Below are 26,051 nucleotides of genomic sequence, written 5' to 3' on the forward strand. Positions count from 1 at the left end.
ACCTTACCTTTATATGCCCCCTTTAGAGTACTGCTGTATTCTGATTGGTGGCTTGTGTGCATTTGCTTCTTGAAATGTAAAAGAGTCTTCTGAAGTTTTGACAGGCAGCTTACTGACCTTGAGGGTTCATCAGTAGTTGGATTTTTTTTTTTGGACTGTTCTCATAAGGGGGCTTCCAAGACAGCAAAGGGGAAATTTATCTGCATGGTTACCTTTATGGAACAAACCCCCCACCCCGCCTTACCGACTGCAACCCCTCCGTGGGATTGTGTTTGATGTGAGCGTCACAGAACATGTGAACAGATACATGATGCCTTTTGTTTTGATGTGGTAATTGGTTATTCATGCACATATGGGCAAAAGTGTTGCCATGCTTCTGTAAAACATACAAAAACTTAGTGATATAGCCCCTGAAATAAGCCAAATCTAACAATAATATTGATTTTAAAAAGATGGGAAAATAGCTCATGAAAAGCAGGACAATCTGAGGTAATTTCCGGATCTACATCACAAAGCAGTGGAACTTTTAGTCAGGTCACATCAGCTACCTACTTTGTACCACCCTTGAAACATAGAGGAGGCTTAATTGTGTTCTTGGCCAGCTTTGCTGCATCTGGCACAGGGTGTCTTGAATTTGTGCAGGGATACTATCCAACATAAAGACTAGGCATTCTGGGATGAAATCCACTGCCCAGTGTCATAAATCTAGGTCTCTGATGAAGGATCACAGGTCATCCAACAGGTTAATGACCCAAAAACCCACAGTTAGAAATATTGGCTAAGAGCCATGATCGAAATCATATTGAACATTTGTGGAAGGAGCTGAAACGTGGATTCAAGGTAATAGCACCCTTCATATCGGAGACGTCTGAAGCAATTGATAGGTGTGGTGCATGAGCCTAATTGAGCGTCAGAGAAATGCAGTGATTGATCAGGGATGTTTAAATTATGTTATATGGGTCATGCACATATAAATTATACACTATGTATGGCGAGCTCAGGATTGGCAATAGTACTACCTACTGTAGTAGTCTTTAGCAGGCAATGCTTTGCTTTGTTATGCTGTGTGTGCTCCTCATGCTTCCTCTGTGATACTCCAACTCACTTGTTGTGAAAACTCACAGTACTGTTTTTGCACATGCCCACCCACACACACACACACACACACACACACACACACACACACACACACACACACACACACACACACACACACACACACACACACACACAAAAACATGCACACACAGGCACATGATCACAGATACCTACTAAGTACACACAGCTGAGACAGTGGACTGGATAAGGCTGGGGACATTTTCATATTTTCTCAAACCTACTGTATATGTGTGTGGGGTGCGTATGTCTGTATGAGTGTGTGCATATATGTAGGATATACAGGCAGAGAGAGAGAGAGAGAGAGAGAGAGAGAGAGAGAGAGAGAGAGAGAGAGAGAGAGAGAGAGAGAGATGGGGCAGAGAAAAACATGGAAAGCAAAAGGGAGGGAGTGTAGATCATGCATGTGCATTAACTCAGCTCCAGTGGTGCAGCAGCAGCAGGATCAGCAGTGGCAGTACAGGAGGCAATGAGAGGGAGGAAGGCAGAGGAGAAGACTTGGAGGGAGGCTGCTTAGAACAAAAGCTGCAGAGGACTGCTCTCCATCACTAAAAGAACAACAGAGGTGTAACAGAGGAGGGAGTTGGGGGGGTGGTCATGAGTGTAGTGAGACAATAACGGAGTAGAAGAGGCAAAGCTCTTGTCTTGTCCGCTCTCCATGGTTTTGAGCACTCACCGTACTATTACCCTCGTCTCCAAAGCCAGAGGAGAATGTCAGCGAAGAAGGAATTTGATGTGAAGCAGATCCTCAGGCTCCGTTGGCGCTGGTTCAGCCACTCATCCCAAGGTTCGGCAGGAAACGGAGGTGTCAGCGGGGTGGGGGGTTACATTCAGCAGGATGGCAACGACCACAGGGGAACCCCGGTCCAGGGCCGGCTCAAGAGCCACTCTCGGGAAAGAGGTGGAGGAGGAATGCGGAAGTCGAGCAGCCCGGCCCACAGTATCCTGGCACCGACGCCAGGACCCACGCCCGTCTGTGTCAGAGCGGGTCAGCAATCATGTCAGCAGCAACACACCGCGCCAGGCCTTCAGATCAACGAGAACATCTCCAAGACTACTTTGTTGCCCAGCACCACCAGGAAGGAGGACCCCAACACCGGCAAAGAAGATGTGAAGAGCAGCACGGAGGAACCTGCAGAGGTGGAGGTCAGAGAGAGGTATGACTGATGACCTCACAGACCATGTAGTCACGCATTGCAACTTGCGTACACTTGCGGAACAATATTTAGGTACACTCGCACAATTTTTAACGGGATATCTCAAAACTACCATTATTACCATTTAATGTTGTTAATGCAGTTTGAAGTGTCGTAGAACTGATTCTCTCCCAGGGCGTTAAATAAGGTACCGAAAGCTAGAAACACCCCTCGCCGAGGAACAGTGCATCTCTAGACAAATGGAAACGACAACCACCACAATAAACACAGAGGTGGCAATAGCTACAGTAAGCCTGGAAGTCTGTTTGGTTGGAGGCAGGAGTTCAAGACCTGCTGTGGAGAGAAAAATATGCCGAGTGAGACTGGTGGATGGAGGGAGGCCAGTTTACTTTGTGTTATCCCCTGAATCACACAACCTCCTCTTTGTTTTGTTTTTTTACATCTTTTCACAGACAACTCTAAGTATGTTAAAATATAGTCCAAGTATTATTGTACCGATTAAGAAGAAGATTTTTGGGAACTTAACGTCTCATTTGGATGAATTGAAGAGTGCATGTTGTGCATATTAACTATGCTTTGAAGTGTTTGGCACAAGTAAGTGTAATGAATAAGGCAAGACATTGCTGACCCCGGGACTCACTTTCAAGGTCTGCAGCTTATTGGATGGGGTAAATCACTGACATATTATTTTAATTATTCAGGAGATGTAAAGCCTCAATTTTGTTTCGAGGCCAAACGCTATCATCCAATTTGTCATGTTTTTACACTGACAGCCTTTCATGGGGTTAATAAGTTCGGCAAGAAAAAGCTGTGACATCACTTACCACCCAGAAGTCTTTTTAAACAAAAAGCACCGTTATTATATGACTTACAACGATAACCATTAAAATCACTTTACAAGGCATTTGCCATCACTGCAAGCGGCTGCAGCACACAATTTGACTTCTCACCAGGAAAAGTGTTTTGCAAACCTTGGTTTTGAATGTTCAGTTGATCATACACTTAGGTCTTGTTACATCTACAGATTTTATAATGGGTTCCCTGTTTAATGAGCTGGTCGTCTACTTGCTGAATGCTAAAAGGAAGGCAACTTCACATCAAGGATAAAACAACCTTTAATCTTGTCTGTGACATTCTGAGGTGACTGGCATTTTGCTCGCTTCATGTACCTGGTGAATTAAACAGTTTTCTGCACCAGATTTTGTTTTTCGTTTGTTTTGTTTTACAACAGCCTCAAGGTGACTTAACTGTAAGCAGACTACAATGTGTAAAGCAGGGTCCATTGAAAGTTAGGCATAATAGGACAGTCTGGGAATTATTTAAAATTAGCATGCAGTTTGGAAGCACTTCGACATTCTGCATTTCATAATTGGCCGATATCCATATTTGGTGGGGGATTGCTATATGTGAAAAGTGCATGCATAAGAGATGTGCTCACAGTGGGGTTGGGTAGTGGGGACGTGTGTTACTCACTAGCTCTCAGGGGGACCATGAGTTCATGTTGGTCATGTAAAATACAGCGGTGCCATCATATTTGACAACGATGCTGAAATATTAAAAGGGTCGTTCTCTCCGGGATCATAAAACATGCCCTTGGCCTTTCTGCACTTGGTTTTAGTAACATGCATTTATGGACTTTAACCGTGCAAAGTAATCTAATATATAAAGTCAGTTTAACAAGAAAGCCTTCCTTCGCACGCATAAAATTGATGACAGTCAACACTGTTTTTACACTTGAATGTAAATGAGAATGACCCTCAGTACTGCGGAGACCTTGGTCAAGGCCCCCCCAAAAATCCTCATCTGGAGGAAAATCAAATTAAGAACTTCATAAACAGGCTTCCTGAATTTGCCTAAGCTGTAAAACATTTCATAGAGTTTTTACAGTATCTTATTGACAACAGCAATTGCCTCCCAACCCTTGATCTCTACACCGAGCTTCCTCCAAAGGAAACATCCTGCTATGACCAAACCTACATGTATATAAGAGAAGCATATAGAACAATGGTGTCACATTGTCAGTGTTGAATATTTCCACCCAATAGATTTTTACAATTATTCTCTTTCTTTCATGTTGTGTTTATATTTTGACATGTTTTTGAGATTGTAGGACAAAAACTGCAGCTGGCGATTACTGTGGAATGAAAGGGTGGCAGCAATGATAAAATGGATCCCCTGTTTTTTTTTTTTTTTCAGGGTAATAGCCCATCAGCAGCAGATTGAAATAAAAACGAACTATGAACTAGTTCCTTTTTGGAATGATGAACTAAATGTTTAACTAGTTAGTGTAGAAAATGAACTTTCCTTAAACGGATCCTGTATTAGTTCACATCACACAAGAGATATTTCAGGTTTAAAAAAAGTCGTGATGTCATTTTTCTTCCAATACTGTGCAGGGCAACAACGAACCACGAAAATGTTATAAAACTTTAACATAAAAAATGAACTTGATAGTTTTTGTGTAGTTCTACAATGATGATGAATGAACAGAAATGGAAAAAAAAGGAAGAACGAAGCAACTTGTAGCTCACTAAGGCGCCGGACACAAAAAGAGCTTTGTACTTGTTCGAATTGCTTTGGAGACTGAAATGTGTTTACCTGAAGAGTTAACAAGTAGCATTGCTCCGCTACTCGTATTATAGCCCAAGAAGACTACTGCTGCAACTCTTTCCGCTTTTGTATTTCCTGACAGTCTGAATTCTCTGTGGCACTCTGCTGCCTCACACAGGTCAATCATGGTATTACGGCAGCCATCTGTTTTGGGGTGTTGGTTGGCTTTAAAAATTGGTGATGATGATAAAACTTTACAGGCATACACATTATGTGTAACCCACTTTAACTGGGATATCAGTGACTCAATCCATTGGGATTAAGCATCGACCTCTTGGACGAAGCCCTCAAATCAGTCAGATTGTAGTAGATTGAACACTTTCAAGCCTCTCTCAAAGAAAAACAACAACAAAAAAGAACAAATGCAAACCCTAAATTTCACAATGTACAGTTACACAGTAATAGCTGGAACTGCCATCTGCATGAGGCGTCCATGTGGAAAGTTGCGAGAAGTAGGCCAATGTCTGTGTGACACATTGGCAGCGAAGCAGATGTCACTGAGACGTTCACATTCATTTACTCCACCAGCCTGATGCCCCTATTAGGTCTCACATCATAAATCCTTGACACAATCCTTGTCACAATCCCTCAGGTTAAATGTACAAGAGGCGAGATTTATGCCAGATGTGAAAAAGTGCAACAGCTTTTACAGTCTAGTTCATCTTAGAAAGTATTTTAGTGGTGCTAGGATTTATTTTGCTCACATGATGTCCAGCCGTCGTTGAATTTATTGTCATCATTGTTTGTGATCGCAACCAAAGCTTGTGAAACTATAAAATGTAACACTAACTACAAAGTAATTTAACCTTTCAAAAACAGTTTCAAAATCATCATATTGATAGTATACCGGATTGTAATAAGGAAGAGTATCTCTGTGCCATTGGCAGCCTCCATGACCAAAAATATTGGCTGCCTTGCTTGGGCATCTAATGTTGATCCATCCATTTTTTGAGGCGCTTATCCTCACGAGGGTCATGTGAATGCTGGAGCCAACCCCAGCTGTCATCGGGCAGGAGGCAGGGTACACTCTGAACTGGTTGCCACCCAATTGCAGGGAAGAGGGGACAGACAGTAATTGGTTATTTTTAAATGTGCCCTACGATTGGCTGGAAACCAGTTCAGGGGGTACCCAGCCTGGACAGGCCCCAGCATTCCCTTGACCCTTGTGAGGATAAGCATCTCAGATAATGGATGGATGGTGTTTCTACTGTACATAGTGGTTAATTAATGATAAGGATTAAAGAAAATATGCACCTTCCGGCTGAAGCATTTCTATGACTTTCCATCACCCAAGGAAACCAGAACTGTGAGGGAACATTTTGAAGCCAACTTCCAAACATATTGACTCATTTACACTGCGCTCTCAGCCTACAATTATTCACGCTTGATTAGGTACATTGTCACTTTAACAATTATAATTACCCTTCTCAGTCTGCTCTGGATGTTGAGTTGCTAAATCAAAGTAGGTGGAGTAAGTTATAGACAATCTCGTTTTCTCCCTTCCCTTGAGTCAAATGCAGCCGCACATCTATTTGTCCTGTCCTCATCCAAACAGGCTCCATACTTGCCACGGAATATATGGCCCACGTTAACCTGAATGGAATGGAAACCCTGACCTCTCGCACATAAACACTAACAGAGGTTGGAGTCAGGGGTTGTTAGTTTGAATGATATCTCAATTCCCTCTCTGCCGCCTGAGAAAAGAAATACCGCCGCCTCTCCCATGTCAGCAGCAGTAATTCAGATATTTGTTGGAAGCCTTATAACACTACAAATATCAGTGTGTGAGGTACATGCCGCAAGAGCAGCAAATAAAGTGGAGCTGTCATCTCACAATGACATCTTTGTGGATAGGAAGTGTTCAGGATCTTTTTGGAATAGATTATGAACGTTGTTTTTATCAAAAAGCCATCTTGGATAGATGGGTCGGATTCTGCTGAGAAGCAACATAGCAATAAAATACATATTCAAACTTAGATGCTGGTCACATTCCTTCTTTTCCGTACAAATCAGCATCTGTCCTTTTTCCACCCTTGCAAATTGAGCTAATTCAAAGAAACTAATCCCTTACACAGCTTTTCATGAATTTTACATGGATGCTATTAGGAAAAGCTGTGACTCAGTTAAGCAATATCCTGAGGCCCTCATTTCCATTAATTTCATTGCAAAGAATCACTGAGCCATAGATAACTGTAATAAAAAAAATACAAATGCAAATAAACTTAAGACTTAATAATTTATAGATACCATTTCATGTAATGCACATATTTGAGCAAAAAAATATTTGTTCTATATTTTGTAAACTTCTGGTTCATAGCTAGATTCATGATTAAGATCTACATAAGCATATATTTCTTATATAGGTGGCAGAACACATTACACATAGGAAGCAATATATGATGATGATTAATGACTTTGACATCAGGTATATGGATCATATTTCTCCAGTAATGATTCTGTTTCATTATGGGAGGAACTCTCCGTCAGAGGAATCACTACTCTGTAAAACAAACTCCCTACGAAGATCACAACTTTTTCACAACAAACACTATTCCATCACTCACAATTAGCACACATCATTTACGAGCATCAGATTGCAGGACGTCACTGTGACAACTGATTTATATGGGCACCAGATTGTTCCAAATCCACTTCACTATAGAATCAAAAATTTCATCCGTCCATCCATTTTCTTAACCGGTTATCCTCACAAGAGTCACGGGGAGTGCTGGAGCCTATCCCAGCTGTCAACATCCAGGAGGCGGGGGTACACCCTGAACTGGTTGCCAGCCAATCACAGGGCAAATAGAGACAAACAGCTGCACTCACAATCACACCTAGGGTCAATTTAGAGTGTCCAATTAATGCATATTTTTGGGATGTGGGAGGAAACCGGAGTGCCCGTAGAAAACCCACACCAGCAGGGGGAGAACATGCAAACTCCACACAGGGAGGGCCTGGTTTTGAACAACAGTCCTCAGAACTGTGAGGCCATAGCTCAGCATCTACGCCAGGTGCCACCTATGTATATATACATATATATATATATATATATATATATATATATATATATATATATATATATATATATATATATATTTACCATAACAATCCAATTACTAACAATTGCTTTTGCTATTGCTTTTTGTTGCATTATTTATAAAGCTAGGCCAAACACAAATAGATATACAGTATTGCAATTCAGATCTGTCAGACCTCTAATGTATGATTGAGAATATATTTGTTGCGTATACATTTTAAAATGTGTTCGTGTAACATTTTAATTTCTGATTGCCTGTTTGTAATTAGGTAATGTTTTAACAGATAGTCTCTCATTTCAAAACAATAAGATAAAGTAAGTGTAGAAACATTCCAATAGAGTTTTAACAAATAAAAAACAAGAAAAATGTACATTCATTCATTCATCTTCCATTCCGCTTAGCCTCACTAGGAATGCGTGCTAGACCCTCTCCCAGCTATCTTGGAGTGAGACGTGGTGTACTGTACACCCTGAACTGGTCACCAGCCAATTGCAGGCACATATAAACAACCATTTCTCACCTCCATTCACACCTATGGCCAATTTAGAACATTCATTCAACCAACCATGTTTTTGGTGGGATGAAACCGGAGTACCTGGAGAAAACTCAAGCAGGCACAGGTGAGGCTAGATTTTAATCCAGGTCCTCAGAGCTGTGAGGCAACTATGCAAACCATCTATACAGCATGCCGCCAGAAAACATTCAGAAAAGACAATTTCTACACTGGGCAGTCATTATTGCAGCTTCCCTGCTTGGATCTCATTAATAAACAGCCAGTGTATGTTTTTTATTCCCCTCTCACACAGCTCAGCATGCATGACTGCTAGTGTGCTGAGGTGGAAGGAGCTCATGAAATATATACAGTACTGCACAGTATAAAACTGCATGAGGCTTTTGTAAACTCAACCCAATATCTGTCTAGAAGCCCTCGGCGGCAAATAATCTCGGCTCGACTTCGCTGGCTGGGATGGATCTGACGTTACACTGTGATCCCCCGGAACACGACTGACTCGTATTTCTTTACCCGGCAGGCCTAATCTGAGCCGACTCAACCAATCATTTGTGCAGGGGAACAGTCTGACTGTTGCGGCACAGGAATGACGTGAGATTTGATTATTTACAGTAAATCTGCCACCGATAAAATACATATTGCTATGTGTCATCGGTTAAGAAACCTTCACACAGATGTCATGCCGGCGGCATAATGGTAAAAAAGAGGTTTTTGATGGATTCAAGAGAGAAGATGGAAGGATTGATGAAATCCATATGAACCACTTCTTGGATGACATGTTTGATTTGCTGTCAAGCTGACCTGCATGCCATCATTCTGAGAGGTGTTTGTATTCTCATAGCACTCTCATGGAGCCAAACAAGGTAACCACATCTCCATCAGAGAAAATCTTGTCCATTGCACAAACAGAATATACAATTAGTGTACATCAAAGACAAAATGCATGTACAGTGAAGAAAATAAGTATTTGAACACTCTGCTATATTGCAAGTTCTCCCACTTAGAAATCCTGGAAGGGTCTGACATTTTCATCATAGGTACATGTCCACCGTGAGAGAGATAATCTAAAAAAAAAAATTCCAGAAATGACAATGTACGATTTCTTTTTAACTAGTCATTTGTGTGATACAGCTGCAAATAAGTATTTGAACACCTATCTATCAGCTAGAATTCTGACTCTCAAAGACCTGTTAGTCCGCCTTTAAAAGTCCACCTCCACTCCATGTATTATCCTGAATCAGATGCACCTGTTTGAGGTCATTAGCTTCAAAAAGACACTTGTCCACTCTATACAATCAGTAAGACTCAAACTTGTTACATGGCCAAGACCAAAGAGCTGTCCAAAGACACCAGAGACAAAATGGCTGGAAAGGGCTACGGAAAAATTGCCAAGCAGCTTGGTGAAAAAAGGTCCACTGTTGGAGCAATCATTAGAAAACGGAAGATGCTAAACATGACGGTCAATCTCAATCGGAGTGGAGCCCCATGCAAGATATTACCTCATGGGGTCTCAATGATCCTTAGAAAGGTGAAGAATCAGCCCAGGACTTTACGACAAGACTCGATCAATAATCTAAAAAGAGCTGGGAGCACTGTTTCCAAGGTGACTGTTGGTAATACACTAAGACGTCATGGTTTGAAATCATGCATGGTACGGATGGTTCTCCTGCTTAAACCAGCAAATGTCAACGCCTCTCTTCAGTTTGCTAATGACCATTTGGATGATACAGAGGACTCATGGGAGAAGGTTTTGTGCTCAGATGAGACCAAAAATGGAACTTTGTAGTCATAATTCCACTAACTGTGTTTGGAGGAAGACGAATGATGAGTTCTATCCTAAGAACACCTTCCCTACTGTGAAGCATTGGGGTGGTAGCATCATGCTTTTGGGGGGGTTCTGCACATGGTTCAGGACGACTGTAATGTATAAAGGAGAGGATGACCGTGGCCATGTATTGTGACATTTTGGGGAACAACCACTTTCCCTCAGTCAGAGCATTGAAAATGGGTCGTGGCTGGGTCTTTCAACATGACAATGACCCGAAGCACACTACCAGGAAAACCAAAGAGTGGCTCCGTAAGAAGCATATCAAGGTCTTGGCGTGGCCTAGCCAGTCTCCAGACCTAAACGCGATAGAAAATATTTGGAGGGAGTTGAAGTTGTGTGTTTCTCAGCGACAGCCCAGAAACCTGTCTGATCTAGAAAAGATCTGTGTGGAGGAGTGGGCCAAAATCCCTCCTGAAATCCCTCCTGCAGTGTGTGCAAACCTGGTGAACAACTAACCCTAGGTAAAACCAAACAAAAGCGACTGTACTGGACTGTAATATTAACATTGTTTTTTTCAGGTGTTCAAATACTTATTTGCAGTTTTTCAGGTGTTCAAATACTTATTTGCAGCTGTATCACACAAATTAATCGTTAAAAAAATCAGACATTGTAATTTCTGGATTCTTCTTTTTAGATTATCTCTCTCACAGTGGACATGCACGTCCAATGAAAATTTAAGACCCCTCCATGATTTCCAAGTGGAAGAACTTGCAATATAGCAGGGTATTCAAATACTTATTTTCTTCACTGTAAAGGATTTTACACAGGGCGGCACAGTGACACAATTGGTGAGATCGTTGGCCTCACAGTTCTGAGGATCGGGGTTCAAATACCAATCCTGCTGTGAAGTCTTCACATGTTTTCCCCATGCCTGAGTGGGTTTTCTCCGGGTGCTCCGGTTTCCTCCCTCATCTCAAAAACATGTGACATTAATTGGAGACTAAATTGTCCCTCAGTGTGATTATGAGTGTGACTGTTGCCTGTCGCCATGTCCCCTGCAATTGGCTGGCAACCATTTCAGGGTGTACCATTCCTCCTGCCCGATGACAGCTGCCATTGGCTCCAGCACTCCCGTGACCCTCGTGAGGATAAGTGGCTCATAAAATGGATGGATGGATGGATTTTCGACAACCACAATGTTGCTTGCCCAATTAATCTTTTTCTCTGCTTTCTTAAAGTGGATAAGGACAATTATAGTTTCATTGTTCATTGATTTTGTGATTGAATATTTTATAAAGAACTAATAAATGATTCATATATCAAGATATATTTTTTGAGATTTCAAATTATGTAAATTTATCTTTAAAAAACCCTATACTGTAGTTACACCAATAGACAAGACAACGAAGTTTTCACAAAAGTACTTTTTTTTTTGCACATTTCAGCTCACCAACGTGTTATCAAAAGGGGGATGTATGTGGGTATTACCCTTATGGCACACAACGTTGGCTTTACCAGTAACCTTTGATTGCTCAATGACTCTTGAGTGTGCTTTTGTGTCTTACTCTCTCAAATTTATTTTTTGTCAAAATGCCCATCTTTTATTGTACTGAGGCGACTGCAAATACCGTAGACAAGACTAATTCCTTGTGTGTCTTTGGTATACCTGGCAAAATAGATGATTCCGATTTTTGAAAAATGTTGAGAGTTATTCTCTCTTTCCGAAATAGACTAATTTACATGGCCTCAAAGGAACTGTGGATATTTCCTGGACACCACAATAGACATGTCTTGGCCCAGATAGGTACTGAGTGAGTGAATTGGTTTGTTATATGCAACATATTGCAGTGGGGCAGAGTCATTTCCCCAAGTCGGGTGTTGTGATGCTTTAGTGCCTCAATAAAATTGGGATATATACCGTTGACAATTCCACCCACTCCTGAAAGCAAAATATACACCTTTGAGAAATTTACTGTTCTCTGGAATCTGATGCCAAGGCAATTAGTGTAGGAGAGATGAGTACGCAAGAAAAATCATTTTAGCAGCCCTTAGAGCCAATACATCTCAGTTTTATGGCACCATTGTTTGGTGTTCCTATTCAAGATGAAGTAGTCATTAGGGAATTATTGTGACAGCACAATGTAATATGCATAGCAGTTAAGCAGAACGTCTAGGATAAAGACTGACCTAGAGAGACTGGAGGGCAATGTTAAAATGTTCATCAGACAGACTTTTTAGTAGTTCGACAAACAATTCATTGAGGAAAGTCAAACAAATGGCTTAACTTTATAATTGTGTGTTAAACAAGTCGCCAATATAAGCAACCTCCGCCTCCATTCTTTACTGCAATAATCAATCTTTGTATGTCAATACTTTGTGCTGCCAAGTAAAAAGATTTATGGTTTATTTGTTGGAAAAAATCTGCAACTTTTAGAAATTGTCATCATAATGGCAGTATTGGGTGGTGTTGAAGTATACCGTCTGTGTTACACAACACTGTTTGTTACATTCAGTTGTATACAGTTTTAGACCTCTCATGTAAGATCAACAAATATGCTTTAAGAATTATGTGCCTTGAATGTTGTTGTTGTCGCATAACCAATTTTCACAAAATATTACAAGGGGAATGGTCACATGGATCAATCAAGAATCCATTAGATTTTGCTGCAGTTCTGAATGAAGGTGTGGATCAGACAATTTGCACACTCAAATTTCAATCAAGTTAGGACATTGTACAAAATATAGCTAAAAATGGGATACAGTGATTTGCAAAACATTTTCAACCTATATTGAATCGAATACATGACAAAAATGAGATATTTTAATGTTCAAAATGATTAACTTTACACTAATTTTGAATTTGATGCCTGCAACGCAGTCCAGAAAACTAGGACACAGGCATGCTGTATGTACCACTGTGTTGCATCCCCTTTCATTTTACCAACACTTATTTAGCGTTTAGGAACTGAGGATGCTTATTTTTAGGCTTTGTAGATGGAATCGTTTCCCATTCTTTGTTAATCTAACACTGTAGTCTCTCATAAGGCCGGGGTGTCCATTGTAGTGTTTGGAATTTCACACATTTTCAATGGGAGACAGGTCAGGATTGCTTGCAAGTAAGTCTAGAATTCGATCTTTTACTACAAAGCCACACCGTTGCAATAAACTGTGACACCCTTAAAAGAGAAGTTGGTTGGATGGCAGCATATAATGGTCCAAATCTGTATGACCTTTAAACCTTTCAGCATCAATGGTACCTTCACAGGTGTGAACGTTTCCCATGCCATGTGTATTAATACACACCCACACCATCACAAATGCTGGATTTTGAACTTTGTGCTGAAAACAATCCGGAGAGTCCTTTTCCTCTTTGGCCATGAGAACACAAAGCAGTCCACTCAGGTGAACTCGGGCTCAGAGAAGCTGACAGTGTTTCTAGGTTTTGTTGATCTTTTGTAGAGTTTTCGGTTGCATTTGTAGATATAGTAATGAACTGTGTTCCCTGTTTTTTTAAAGTGCTCCTGAGCCCACATGGGAGTACCCTTGACACAATTCCAAAGATTTTGAATCCAGTGCTGCCTGAGGGATTGAAGGTCACTGGCCTTCAACTTGGTTTTCAACCTTGGCGCTTACATACAGAGATTTCTCCAGATTTAAAAAATCTCATTATATTATGGACTGCAGATACTGTTGTCCCTAACGACTTTGCAATTGTAGGTTATGAAAGGTTCTTAAATTGACTATTTGCTCCCGCAGTTGTTCACAAAGTGCTTAACCTCGAGCCACCCTTGCTTGTGAGGATTTGAACCTTTGGGGGTGTTCCTTTTCAAAGCAATCATGACACTAACCTGTTTCCAATTAACCTGTTCACCTAGGAAATGTTCCAAATATTTTTTTTTTTTTAACTTTTCAGGTTCTGGTGCCCTTAAAATTTAGCTTTCGGATAGTATTTTTTTGTCAAGGAAAGCTTTTTGATGAAGCTCCTTTATGGGATCTGAATATTGTGCAATTGTACCTAAAAACGTGTTTGATACATGCAGTATATGAGTATGGCGGGGTGAATAGCGGCAAAAGGGCCCATGACCAAAAGGATCTTTACATCAGCTACATCAGAATGTGGCTTTGAAATGAGCGGACCAAAGTGACTTTTTTTTTGTGTGCCATGTATCAGACAGTGCCCCTGTGTACGTATGAGTGACAAATTGTGGCTTTAAAGAGCTGAATTTTTTTTTCAAGCCTTATCAGCCTTTACACAGCAGAGGCATGGTGCTGATGACAGTAAATTCCTTCTGTGAGATGATTTGGTTCTTTTTGTGGAGCGAAATAAACAAGCCCAAATGTCAGAATAGACCAGCTCTGTGAAGGGCACGAGCGACTAGGTTGCATTGTTCGGCAAGCATCAGAGGATTACTGGTACGCTGGTAAAACAGCGTGTAATCTCTCAGTCTGCGGAGACAGGGATGCTTTCCCACAATGCAGCAATGAACAGCGGTCTTCTCTTGTTAAGTCTTCCTGTGATTGGTACACATTTTGTGTGCACACAGAGATAAACACAAGCGCGATCTGAAGGGAAGGCTGTGGATTGTGACGCTGTTTGTCCCACTGGACAAGGCTACTTAGTTATCCACTTATTTACGGAGTTTAGTCCACAACAGTTTTGATTTCGTTTTTGGAAAAATCTACAAACACTATCGAGGACAGATGACTTTCGAGTGTAACATGTCCAAATAGGCGCTATTGTCCCCCTCCTCCATCATCTATGGTTGCCATAGGCTTGCGGATGACACGGGACAATGGGCATAAAGGAAACTTAAAATTACTGTGGCTACCGAATTCAATTTTACGACATGGCTACAAAGGATTTTGTCCTGGATCCATGCACATGAAGGGTTCTACACTATTTTCATGAACAGCATAAATTCGGTGTGGTGTGGGAAGGATTAGACTGGCGGTGGTAATTTTATAGATCGCCGCAGCTCGTCGGACCCAAGAATGGGGAGGCTGACCACTTTGTGGTGTTTACAGCCGACTGTCATGTCCCATCGGAACGAGAGTAGGACCCAAATGCAGGAACTCGGAAGACGCAAGGTAGTTCAAGAAGAGACACGTTTATTATATGCCGAGGTCGGGGATCGAGCAGGCAGCCCTGTGCAGCAGCGGTAGTTGGGACGTCGGGCGAAGAGAGTAGGTGAGCGGGCAGGCAGGAGTCGGTACACGGGAGAACAATCAACGCAGGCAGAAGTATCAAAGGAATCAGGCTTACAAGTTTGGTCGGAGAACGTACGAAGGTCGGTACACACAGGTTCGATCAGGAATACCGGAGTACACGAACGGGACATGAAGATCATACGAACTGGCGCGGGCCAGTTGTCATCGCGGTCATATAAATCCACAGCATAATCAGGCTGCATGAGGCGCAGGTGTGCACCTTCCAATCAGCGCACCTGCGCGGACACCCGCACAGCTCGTGCTGAAGCGGCAGGATCATGACAGTACCACCTCTGTGAGGAACCAAACGGCGAAGCAGGAACCAGAACGAGGCAGGCCACTGCTCCAGACGAGAACCTCCCACGCCAGGGATTGGTCGCCACCAAGGCTTGGTCAATAGGCAGCCGTGGATTGGTCACCAACGAGGCCAGGTCATGAAGCGGCTGGGAGCCATCTGGAGCGAATAGGATGATGGAGAGAAGGACCAGAGCCATGACCGCCACCATCCCGAAGTCTCTCCAGCTCCAGGGTGGCTCCACAGAACTCCCCAGCTCCTCCTGGACAGGAACGTGAGAAGGCGGCGACACCATCGCCTCCTCCTGGACAGGAACGTGAGAAGGCGGCGACACCATCGCCTCCTCCTGGACAGCAACGTGAGAAGGCGGCGACACCATCGCCTCCTCCTGGACAGCAACGTGAGAAGGCGGCGACACCATCGCCTCCTCCTGGACGGCAACGTGAGAAGGCGGCGACACCATCGCCCCCTCCTGGACGGCAACGTGAGAAGGCGGTGACACCATCGCCCCCTCCTAGACGGCAACGTGAGAAGGCGGCGACACCATCGCCCCCTCCTGGACGGCAACGTGAGAAGGCAGCGTCAGTGTCACCGTCGCCACCTCCTGGATGGCAACGTGAGAAGGCAGCGTCAGTGTCACCGTCGCCACCTCATGGACGGGAACGTATGGGCTTGCTCGCCGCCGACAGAGCAGGAGTGTGGAGCGTCCGCGGGACGGTCGCCGACGAAGCAGGAGTGTGGAGCGTCCACGGGCCGGTCGCGACTGGTACTCCAGAGCACGGACGAGAAGCGGCTGTGGAGACGTCGCCACCTCCTGGACAGCAACGTGAGGCGGCATCGGGTCGGTCCCCACTGCCACGTGAGCTTGCAGTGCATCCGTTGAAACAGCAACGTGGGCGTGGCGCGGTGGCGAATCCGTTTCCAGGGCAACGTGAACGAGAGTCGGCAGAGAGTCAGTCGAAACTGACACGTGGGCATGTCTCGGGAGCGGGTCAGTTCCGACTGCCGCGTGAACTCTGCTCGGAACAGCCAAAACCTCGACGTGGGAATGGCGAGGAGGCGGGTCAGTTTCCACAGCTACGTGCGCTTGGCGAGGTGGCGAGTCCGTACCCACTCCGACGTGCACTTGAGGTGGTGAGTCCGTTCCCACTGCGATGTGCACTTGCCGAGGTGGCGGGTCGGTTTCCACAGCAACGTGAACCTGAGTAGGCGGAGAGTCAGTCGAAACTGACACGTGGGCGTGTCTCGGGAGCGGGTCAGTTCCAACTGCCACGTGAACCTGCATCAGCAGCGAGTCCGTCGCCGTTGCGACGTCAGCGTAGCTCGGCTGGTTCGCCAATCCTTGCCGGACCTGGGCCGTGAGAGCCACCAATTCCACGCTCTGCCGCTCTATCTCCGCCCGCATTTCACGGTAGAACGCCTCGTGATTTGGCGGCTCCTCCTCCCTCTGGGCTGGAAGCTTCGCCACCAGCTGCGCGTCTGCGGGCTTCGCTGTTGCCGGCGAGGAGTGGGAGGACTGTGTCTTAGTTGCCGCGCAGCGGGAGGCACAAGGGAGCGCCTGGCCAGGGCGTCTCCTCTGGCCGCCACGCGGAGGTCCCGGGTAGATGGCCAAGCAGGTTCCCTCGTACAGATAGGTGTACTTGGACCTACAGGGCGAAGTCGCTCGGGTGCTGGAAACGCGGGGAGGTGAAACAAACTGACTGGGATGAAAAGCCGGGCAAAGAGATTCAAAATCAAAGTCATCGGAGTCGTACTCAGGCAGCTGGTCATACAAATCACGGTCCTCCTCATATTCCGAAAAGTCAGAGTCCAGAAGAATATGAGAGGCCGGACGGGTCGTGTTCGGGACGTATTCATACCTCGCTGGCGGAGCGTAAGACACGGAAGCGGAGGATATCAGGGAGCCTACCCGGATCGGACAGGCTTGGTCCTCCGGCAGACGGTCTACCTTGCGTCGGTCCCGGCGACGCCGGGTCTTTCCTGCTGGGTCCTGTGATGGCCAGTTCGTTCTGTCACGTCCCATCGGAACAAGAGTTGGACCCAAATGCAGGAACTCGGAAGACACAAGGTAGTTCAAGAAGAGACGCGTTTATTATATGCCGAGGTCGGGGATCGAGCAGGCAGTCCGGTGCAGCAGCGGTAGTTGGGACGTCGGGCGAAGAGAGTAGGTGAGCGGGCAGGCAGGAGTCGGTACACGGGAGAACAATCAACGCAGGCAGAAGTATCAAAGGAGTCAGGCTTACAAGGTTGGTCGGAGAACGGACGAAGGTCGGTACACACAGGTTCGATCAGGGATACCGGAGCACACGAACGGGACATGAAGATCATACGAACTGGCGCGGGCCAGTTGTCATCGCGGTCATATAAATCCACAGCATAATCAGGCTGCATGAGGCGCAGGTGTGCACCTTCCAATCAGCGCACCTGCACGGACACCCGCACAGCTCGTGCTGAAGCGGCAGGATCATGACACCGACTTAATTTGCTGCCAATCAAAGCATCTCCTCTTATTTGCTTTAAATGTGGCACAATGTCTGACAATGACCTACCAATCAAAGTTTTTGTTAGCACTTAGTATTAGAAATTGACATTTGACGCTCAAAATATTTTGGGGTAAATTTTATGTGAACCAGTAGCACATTGACCTAGTGTTTGCCACGTCTACCTCATAGCACTGAGAACTGTGGTTGGAAACTTAGTTGGTCCTTCATAATTGTATTTAGCGTGCCCTTATTTTTTCCCAACATCCTTTGGCTTCATCCTACATTCCAACAACGCATGTGAGGTTTGTTGAAGATTTAAATTATTATTAGGTGTGAATGTAAGCGTGAATACTTGTTTATGTATAGCTGCAAATGGCTTTAGACCAGTGCTGGATCTATCACACCTCTTGCCAACATCCAGGTGGGATAGCACTATAGAAAAGTCACATTGTAGCGCCGGAGAAAAGGAGTTGGAGGCGGAGTGTCGGACACAGGAACAGAACTTGCTTTATTGTTCAACATCAAAACACTGCTCGCATAACGGCGGGAACTCCGTTAACCTTTACTCCGGAAGCGCAACAACAAAAACAGTCCGTGCGGAACCGCACCCCAACTCGAGGTCCCGCGGGTGAATTATGTAAACACCACACAAGCCCCCCCAGAATTCACCCATAGTCAAAATCCTTGTGCCGTGGAGGGATGATGACCCGACCCCGGCTGGTGTGCACTGTAGGGGCCGAGGGGGGCGGGGCCGCACTGTCCATTGAGTCACGGGACAAGGGCTCAGGCGGGGTCAAGGGTACCCCGGCAGGCGCAGGGGCACAGGGCAAAGGGGGACGACCCCGGTGCGGGGGGAGGGCCAACCCCAAAGGCTGGGCAATGTCCAGGTGCGCGGGTTTGACCCTTCCCACGGAAACAGTCTCGGGTCTGCCGCCAATGTCCACGAGCAGGCTCTTATCCCCGTGCTCCAGGACCCTGAACGGCCCGTCGTATGGGGGGGGGAGAGGTCCACGGTGGGCGTCATGACGAACAAACACAAAATCCGCAGAGCGCAGGTGACGGGGCAGCCGGGCAGCTGGGGTGCCATGTTGCGACGTGGGAATCGGCGCGAACCCTTTTGCGGCCTCCAGCAGGGAGGACCGTTGCTTGGCTGCGGACCAGGGCGCTGTGGCGTCCGGGATGAATTCGCCGGGGACCCGCAGTGGCTGGCCGTAGACGAGTTCGGCGGATGAGGACAACAGGTCCTCCTTGGGGGCGCACCTGAGGCCGAGCATGACCCACGGGAGCTTATCCAACCAGTTGCCGTCCGTCAAGCCGGCACGCAGGGCTGCTTTCATGGAGCGGTGGAACCGCTCGCAAAGACCGTTCGCCTGGGGGTGATAGGCGGTAGTGCGGTGCATCTTGACCCCCAAACTCTCAGCGACTGCGTTCCAGAGTTCAGAGGTAAACTGAGGGCCACGATCTGAGGAAAGGTCGCACGGTGTCCTGAAGCGTGCAACCCACGTGCCGATGAACGCCCGGGCCACGTCTGACGACGTTGTCGAGGAGAGGGGAACGGCTTCGGGCCAGCGGGTCGTCCTGTCCACCATGGTGAGCAAGTAGGTAAATCCGTGCGAGGGAGGAAGTGGACCTACCAAGTCGACGTTGACGTGGTCAAACCTCCTCTCGGGGAAAGCGAAGGGCTCCAAGGGGGCTTTTGTGTGGCGATGCACCTTAGCCCGCTGACAGGCCACGCACGAGTCGACCCAGGCCTGCACATCTTTCTTGAGACCGCGCCACACAAACTTCTGGGCCACCAGCCTCACGGACGGTTTCCTTCCGGGGTGGGAGAGGTTGTGGACCGCCTCGAAAACAGCTCTTCGCCAGTTTGCAGGGACCAGCGGCCGAGGCTGGTCAGCTGAGAGGTCCCACAGCAACCTGACGCCCGAGTCACCAACCGAGACTTCCTCCAGGTGCAAACCCGTGTCAGAAGTCTTGAGGGCCTGCACCCTGTGGTCCGAGGCCTGGTCTGCGCTCATGCGGGAGTAGTCGAGACCCAGATGCACAGTGCCGACGATCGCCCTGGAGAGGCAGTCCGCGACCACATTGGATTTGCCGGCTATGTGTTGGATGTCCGTAGTGTACTCAGAGATGAACGACAGTTGGCGTTGCTGGCGGGCGGACCACGGCTCGGCCACCTTGGACATGGCGAAAGTGAGGGGTTTATGGTCCACATATGCCGTGAACTCACGGCCTTCCAATAGGGAGCGGAAGTGGCGGATCGCCAGCCAGAGGCCGAGGAGCTTTCTATCGAACGTGCTGTATTTGCGCTCCCTGGGGACACAGCTGACGGCTGAAAAAGGCAAGCGGTTTCCAGGCGCCGCCGACCCACTGTTCGAATACGGCTCCAACAGCGTAGTCCGATGCATTGGTAGTGAGAGCGACAGGGGCCCCGTGGGTCGGGTGGGCCAGCATAGCGGCACGACTCAGTGCGGCCTTCGTAGCCTCGAAGGCTTCGATCCTCTCGGTCGTCCATTCAACGTCCCGGTTGGGGGCCTTGTCTTTAAGAGCCTCATAGAGCGGGCGCATGATGTGGGCCGCCCGGCGGATGAACCGGTGGTAGAAAGTCACCATCCCCAGGAACTCCCGGAGGCCCCGAGCCGAGCGAGGTCGGGGAAAAGCGGAGACGGCCTCCACCTTTGCCGGAAGGGGGGCGGCGCCGTTCTTGTCTATGAGGTGCCCGAGGAACTGGATAGAGGGCACCCCGAAAACACACTTCGCCGGGTTGATGATCAGGCCATGCTGCTCAAGTCTTGCAAAGAGGTCGCGGAGGTGCATCAGATGTTCATCCTCCGAGGAGCTGGCGACGAGGATGTCATCCAAATAGACGAACACAAATGGCAAGTCCCTGAGCACAGAATCCATTAAACGCTGGAAAGATTGTGCCGCGTTTTTAAGACCAAACGGCATCCTCAGAAACTCGAACAGTCCAAACGGAGTGATTACAGCTGTCTTGGGAACGTCTGAGAGGTGCACGGGAACCTGGTGATACCCGCGCACCAGGTCGAACTTGGAGAACAAGATTTTGCCTGCCAGGTGGGCTGAGAAGTCCTGAATGTGTGGAACAGGGTAGCGGTCGGGTGTAGTGGCGTCGTTAAGGCGGCGGTAGTCACCACACGGTCGCCACCCACCATTCGGTTTAGGGACGATGTGTAGTGGCGAGGCCCACGGGCTATCCGAGCGGCGGACGATGCCCAGACGCTCCATGTTGGCACACTCGGACTTAGGGACTGCTAGCTTCTCGGGATCAAGCCGTCGGGCCCTCGCGTGGATCGGGGGGCCCTTGGTCTCAATGTGGTGCTCGACCCCATGTTTCGTCATGGCAGAGGAGAAAGTGGGCCGTGTTAAGCCAGGGAACTCACCAAGGAGGAGTTGGTACTTGGTGCCGTCCGATAGCGAACTGGAGAGACCACCATAAGTTGCCTCATTGCGGACGCAGGCGACCGTGGAAAAAGTCAGTGCATCCACCAGACGGCCCCTCTTAACATCCACCAGCAGCCCGTGGGCACAAAAAAAAAATCAGCGCCGAGGAGAGGGAATGAGACATCCGCAGTGACAATGTCCCATGTGAAGCGCTGACTCCCGAAACACAAGTCCACAGTCCTCATGCCATAAGAGCGGATAGGGGAGCCATTAGCGGACAGTAGGGGTGGCCCATGAGTCCCGCCAGCAGCGTCCTCCGCAATGGCCGTCAGGACGCTCCTCTGGGCGCCGGTGTCGCAAAGGAATTTGCGCCCGGAAAGGTTGTCCTTGACGAACAGCAGCCAGCTCTTCGCGCCCACGCTCACGGCCGCTGCGAAGCGTGGGCTTTGGCGTTTCCCGACGCGTCGTAGTTGCAAGGGGCGCGGCACCTCTTCGCTTTCGCACCGAAACGGGCATGGAAGTAGCACAAGCCTGTGCCAGCACGGCCGTCGGTGGCGATGGGGCCCCTGCTGGATGCTGCCCCCGCGCCCGGAGGCGAGTAACTGCACGTCGCGGCCAGCGTCTTAGGGGAGAAGCGCTGGGTGGCCAGGAAGAAACGGTCGGCCTCCTCGGCCAGGGCCCGGGGCTCAGTGACAGTACTGTTAGCGAGCGCCGTCTGAACATGCGGTGGCATGTGCCTGAGAAACAGTTCCATGAAAATGAAATTGGGCTCTTCTGTGCCCAGCAGGTTTAGCATCATTTCCATGAGTTCGGAAGGTTTGCTGTCCCCCAGTCCATTAATAGCCAACAGACGTCGGGCACGTTCCGGCCGTGAAAGCTCAAAAACATTGAGAAGGTGAGCCTTGATCCCAGCATACTCATCTCGGGCCGGGGGAGAGGTGATGAAGTTCACTGCTCTGGCCGCCGTTGAGCTCCCGAGTGCTGAGACAACGTGGTAGTAACGCGTGGAATCATCTGAGATCCCGCGGAGGGCGAACTGAGCCTCAGTCTGGGCGAACCACGCTGCCGCGGACGTCTCCCAAAACTCCGTCAATTTGAGGATGGCGGTTGCCATGTTCGTTTCAGTCTCGAAAACGCCGGGACTGACGTCGGGGTCACCAGTGTAGCGCCGGAGAAAAGGAGTTGGAGGCGGAGTGTCGGACACAGGAACAGAACTTGCTTTATTGTTCGACATCAAAACACTGCTCGCATAACGGCGGGAACTACGTTAACCTTTACTCCGGAAGCGCAACAACAAAAACAGTCCGTGCGGAACCCCGCACCCCAACTCGAGGTCCCGCGGGTGAATTATGTAAACACCACAACATCACATCAACATACTTTGAAGTGAAGATTTTGGAAATGATTCTTCTAAAAATAGAGGATCGTGGTAACTTTCATAAAGAGAAAAAGGTGTGAAAGAAAACTCAAAAAGTTAGAGTCCATTATCCCAGTCTTCTTTCATCCTGTCTTCTGCAGGTTGGCTCTGAGCACCTTCACCAGAATGAGCACCAACCCCTCTGACGAATTCTTCCAGGCCACAAATCACGCTGAGCAGACTTTCCGAAAGATGGAGAGCTACCTGCAGCATAAGCAACTGTGTGATGTGCTCCTATTAGCAGGCGATCACAAGATACCAGCTCACAGGTCTGGGCTCCACTCAGCTTTGATTTACAATTTCATTATGTGTGGTGGGAAATGCACAAAGCTCATTAAGATTGCCAGTGTGAATATTTGGCTTTGCTGTGGACTTGCTGGGTTGATCTGTGGAGGAATAATCAAGTAATCCATAGCAGACCCTAGAGCCAACAGATGAGCAAACAAATTTTTCACCAGTGCACAAACAAATAAAACCCAGTGCTGTGATCTAATTAGACCTCTGCCCTCTCATATCGACACGTTACATTTGAGACACGGACTCACACTGTGATCCCAAGCATAGGCGTGTCAATATACGGAGATCCTGCCCTCGTGTGACTGGCTGAATGGAACACAATTCCAAACTCATAGTAGAAGTAACGTATGTTTATATAGTTGGAGTGGATTATTAGAAACCATGTGAGTCATGAGACGCCATCAAAATGTAATTGTTTGTCAACATCCATCCAACCATCCACCCCTTTTCTTTTACTGCTTATCCTCACGAGGGTTGCGGGGAGTGCTGGAGCCTATCCCAGCTGTCAATGTGCAGGAGGCACGGTACACTCTGAACTGGTTGCCAGCCAATCACAGGGCACATTGAGACAAACAGCTGCACTCACAATCACACCTAGAGGCAATTATAGTGTGTCCAATTAATGTTGCATGTTTTTGGGATGTGGGAGGAAACCGGAGTGCCCGGAGAAAACCCACGCAGGCGGGGCTGGGATCAAACCAAGCAAATCAGGCAATCTATCCATTGCTTGATTTGGATATTATTACATTAGCTACCTTTAATGTGACACGGTGACGTGACTGGTTGGAGTGTCGGCCTTACATTTCTGAGGACTGGGATTCAAATTCCAGATCTGCCCATGTGGTGTTTGCATGTTCTCCCCATGCCTGCGTGGGTTTTCTCCGGCACTCCGGTTTTTCTCCCAAATACCTAAAACATGCATTCATTGGAGAATCTAAATTGCCCCTAGGTGTGACTGTTAGTGTGTATGGTTGTTCATTTCTATGTGCTCTGCGATTGGCTGGCAACCAGTTGAGGGTGTTCCCTGCCTCCTACCCGAAGATTGGCTCGAGCTTTCCCGGGACCCTTATGAGGATAAGAGGAACATAAGATGAATGTAACTAATAAAGTGACTGGCAACTGCACGGTTGCTGTTCCATACTTGGGAAGTGAAGAAGAGGAGTAAAAGACAGGCTTATACCTCAAGACAAATTTTCAGTGCTGCTCTTTGCACATGTTTAAATGAAGGCTGTCTTGTTGAGTGCTTGCACTCCAATCTCCTCTTCACATTTAAACCAAGAACTAGCTGTTGCTTCAATTCCCTTTGCATATTGTTCAGATGTCTCATTTCCTAATCTATCATAGAATCATCCTCTCAATAATGTTGGAATGCAAATACCCACAATTTGCAAACTGAATGTACATTCCTGCTAAGATGCATTTAAACCTTACTTGAATTGTCTTTACACCAGACTTGTTCTAAGCGCCGTCTCCGACTACTTTGCCGCAATGTTCACCAGCGACGTGAGGGAGGCCAAACAGGAGGAGATCAAAATGGAGGGGGTCGATCCAGATGCCCTCACCTCCCTGGTCCATTTTGCCTACACTGGTGAGTGCTCATAAAGACATTCACAAGCTCTTGCAAGTTGTTATGAGTCCTCTGGAATGCAACCGTGATTAAAAACACTATCACTGAGTGGGATGACTGACTTATATTACTTCACTTGTACTATGCCCTTTATTCATATGAATAAGCGTCTCCTTTTATTTTTTTATTTTTTGCTTTTTATTTTAAGTATTTTAAATTCAAAACAGGATGCTATTATGATGATTTGTTTAGCTTTTATGACAGGGTTTAAAAAGCAGTTTGGAGTTTATTATGTCAATGAATATTAAGCCCTAGGATTTATGCTCGTTTTTATCTATTCTGTGGTAGAATGAGAGAAATTACGAGTGAACGCCAGTATATTCATTGCTAGCACAGTTTTTGCTAGCACAGCTACATTTACTCATCACATAAAAAAATATAGCTTGCTCCTGCTGACATTGCAGGTGTCCTTGAGTTGAAGGAGGAGACCATCGAGAGTTTATTGGCGGCAGCTTGCCTCTTGCAGCTCTCACAAGTTATCCAGGTTTGCTGCAACTTCCTGATGAAGCAGCTTCACCCCTCCAACTGCCTGGGAATACGGTCCTTTGCTGACGCTCAGGGCTGCGTGGACCTTCTCAATGTGGCTCACAACTACACAATGGTAGGGAGGCATGGAAAAATACAGAAATGAGACTTTTCCAATGTTATTAAAAATACTTAGCTCTGATTGACAGGCATTCATTTATAGTATACTTTGGTGGTTGTGTTTTCCTGAGGTGTGTAAATAATGTTGCTATAGGTGCTAATAGTATTGGGCAACCAACTTATTGTAAAGAGCTCTCATTTAAGCAGTAGTGTTCCTAAGAAACAGAACTGCAACCACAATACAGTAATAGTGTGAAATGAATATCTGTCAAGACTGTCAGTCTGATCTGAGCTTTGAGACAATATTTTGCACAATATTTTCGAAACAGCGCTTGGATTGGATTGCTTTAGATTGTGCAGATATATTATAGTTTTATTATCTGTTAGCCGTACAACAAAACAAAACTAAGCAAAACTGCTCTCGTAGCCTGTTATTATGAAAACTAATAAATGCCATCTTTCTACTCATTGGCTTATTCATTCATCCACCTGTACATCCATCCACCCTTTTAAAGAAGGATGATGTTTTCCAAC

The 26,051-nt window shown here is 46.6% G+C and overlaps 1 protein-coding gene and 1 long non-coding RNA gene across 6 annotated transcripts in view; one reads left to right on the forward strand and one right to left on the reverse strand.

Moving 5' to 3' along the window:
- Positions 1 to 1,932, reverse strand: part of LOC133508885 (uncharacterized) — a 40,217-nt gene extending 38,285 nt beyond the window's left edge. Inside the window, exons 1-3 of one of the 2 annotated variants that reach the window (XR_009797173.1) lie at positions 1,793 to 1,932; positions 1,533 to 1,664; positions 1,024 to 1,126 (exon numbers count right to left, since the gene is read on the reverse strand). This is a non-coding gene — a long non-coding RNA (uncharacterized LOC133508885). The remainder of the gene's footprint in view (positions 1 to 1,023; positions 1,127 to 1,532; positions 1,665 to 1,792) is intronic. The other variant, XR_009797172.1, reaches the window with a different exon arrangement.
- klhl4 (kelch-like family member 4) overlaps positions 1 to 26,051 on the forward strand; it is a 48,890-nt gene that overhangs the window by 4,838 nt on the left and 18,001 nt on the right. Inside the window, exons 1-4 of one of the 4 annotated variants that reach the window (XM_061835405.1) lie at positions 1,828 to 2,273; positions 23,110 to 23,277; positions 24,757 to 24,893; positions 25,337 to 25,533. In XM_061835405.1, the coding sequence (XP_061691389.1) occupies positions 1,828 to 2,273; positions 23,110 to 23,277; positions 24,757 to 24,893; positions 25,337 to 25,533 (948 nt within the window). Of the gene's footprint in view, positions 1 to 1,827; positions 2,274 to 21,897; positions 22,487 to 22,521; positions 23,044 to 23,109; positions 23,278 to 24,756; positions 24,894 to 25,336; positions 25,534 to 26,051 lie in introns of those variants that run through there. The other 3 variants (XM_061835406.1, XM_061835408.1, XM_061835407.1) reach the window with 3 other exon arrangements.

Source organism: Syngnathoides biaculeatus, chromosome 11 (genome assembly GCF_019802595.1).
Source record: "Syngnathoides biaculeatus isolate LvHL_M chromosome 11, ASM1980259v1, whole genome shotgun sequence".
Taxonomy (NCBI): domain Eukaryota; kingdom Metazoa; phylum Chordata; class Actinopteri; order Syngnathiformes; family Syngnathidae; genus Syngnathoides; species Syngnathoides biaculeatus.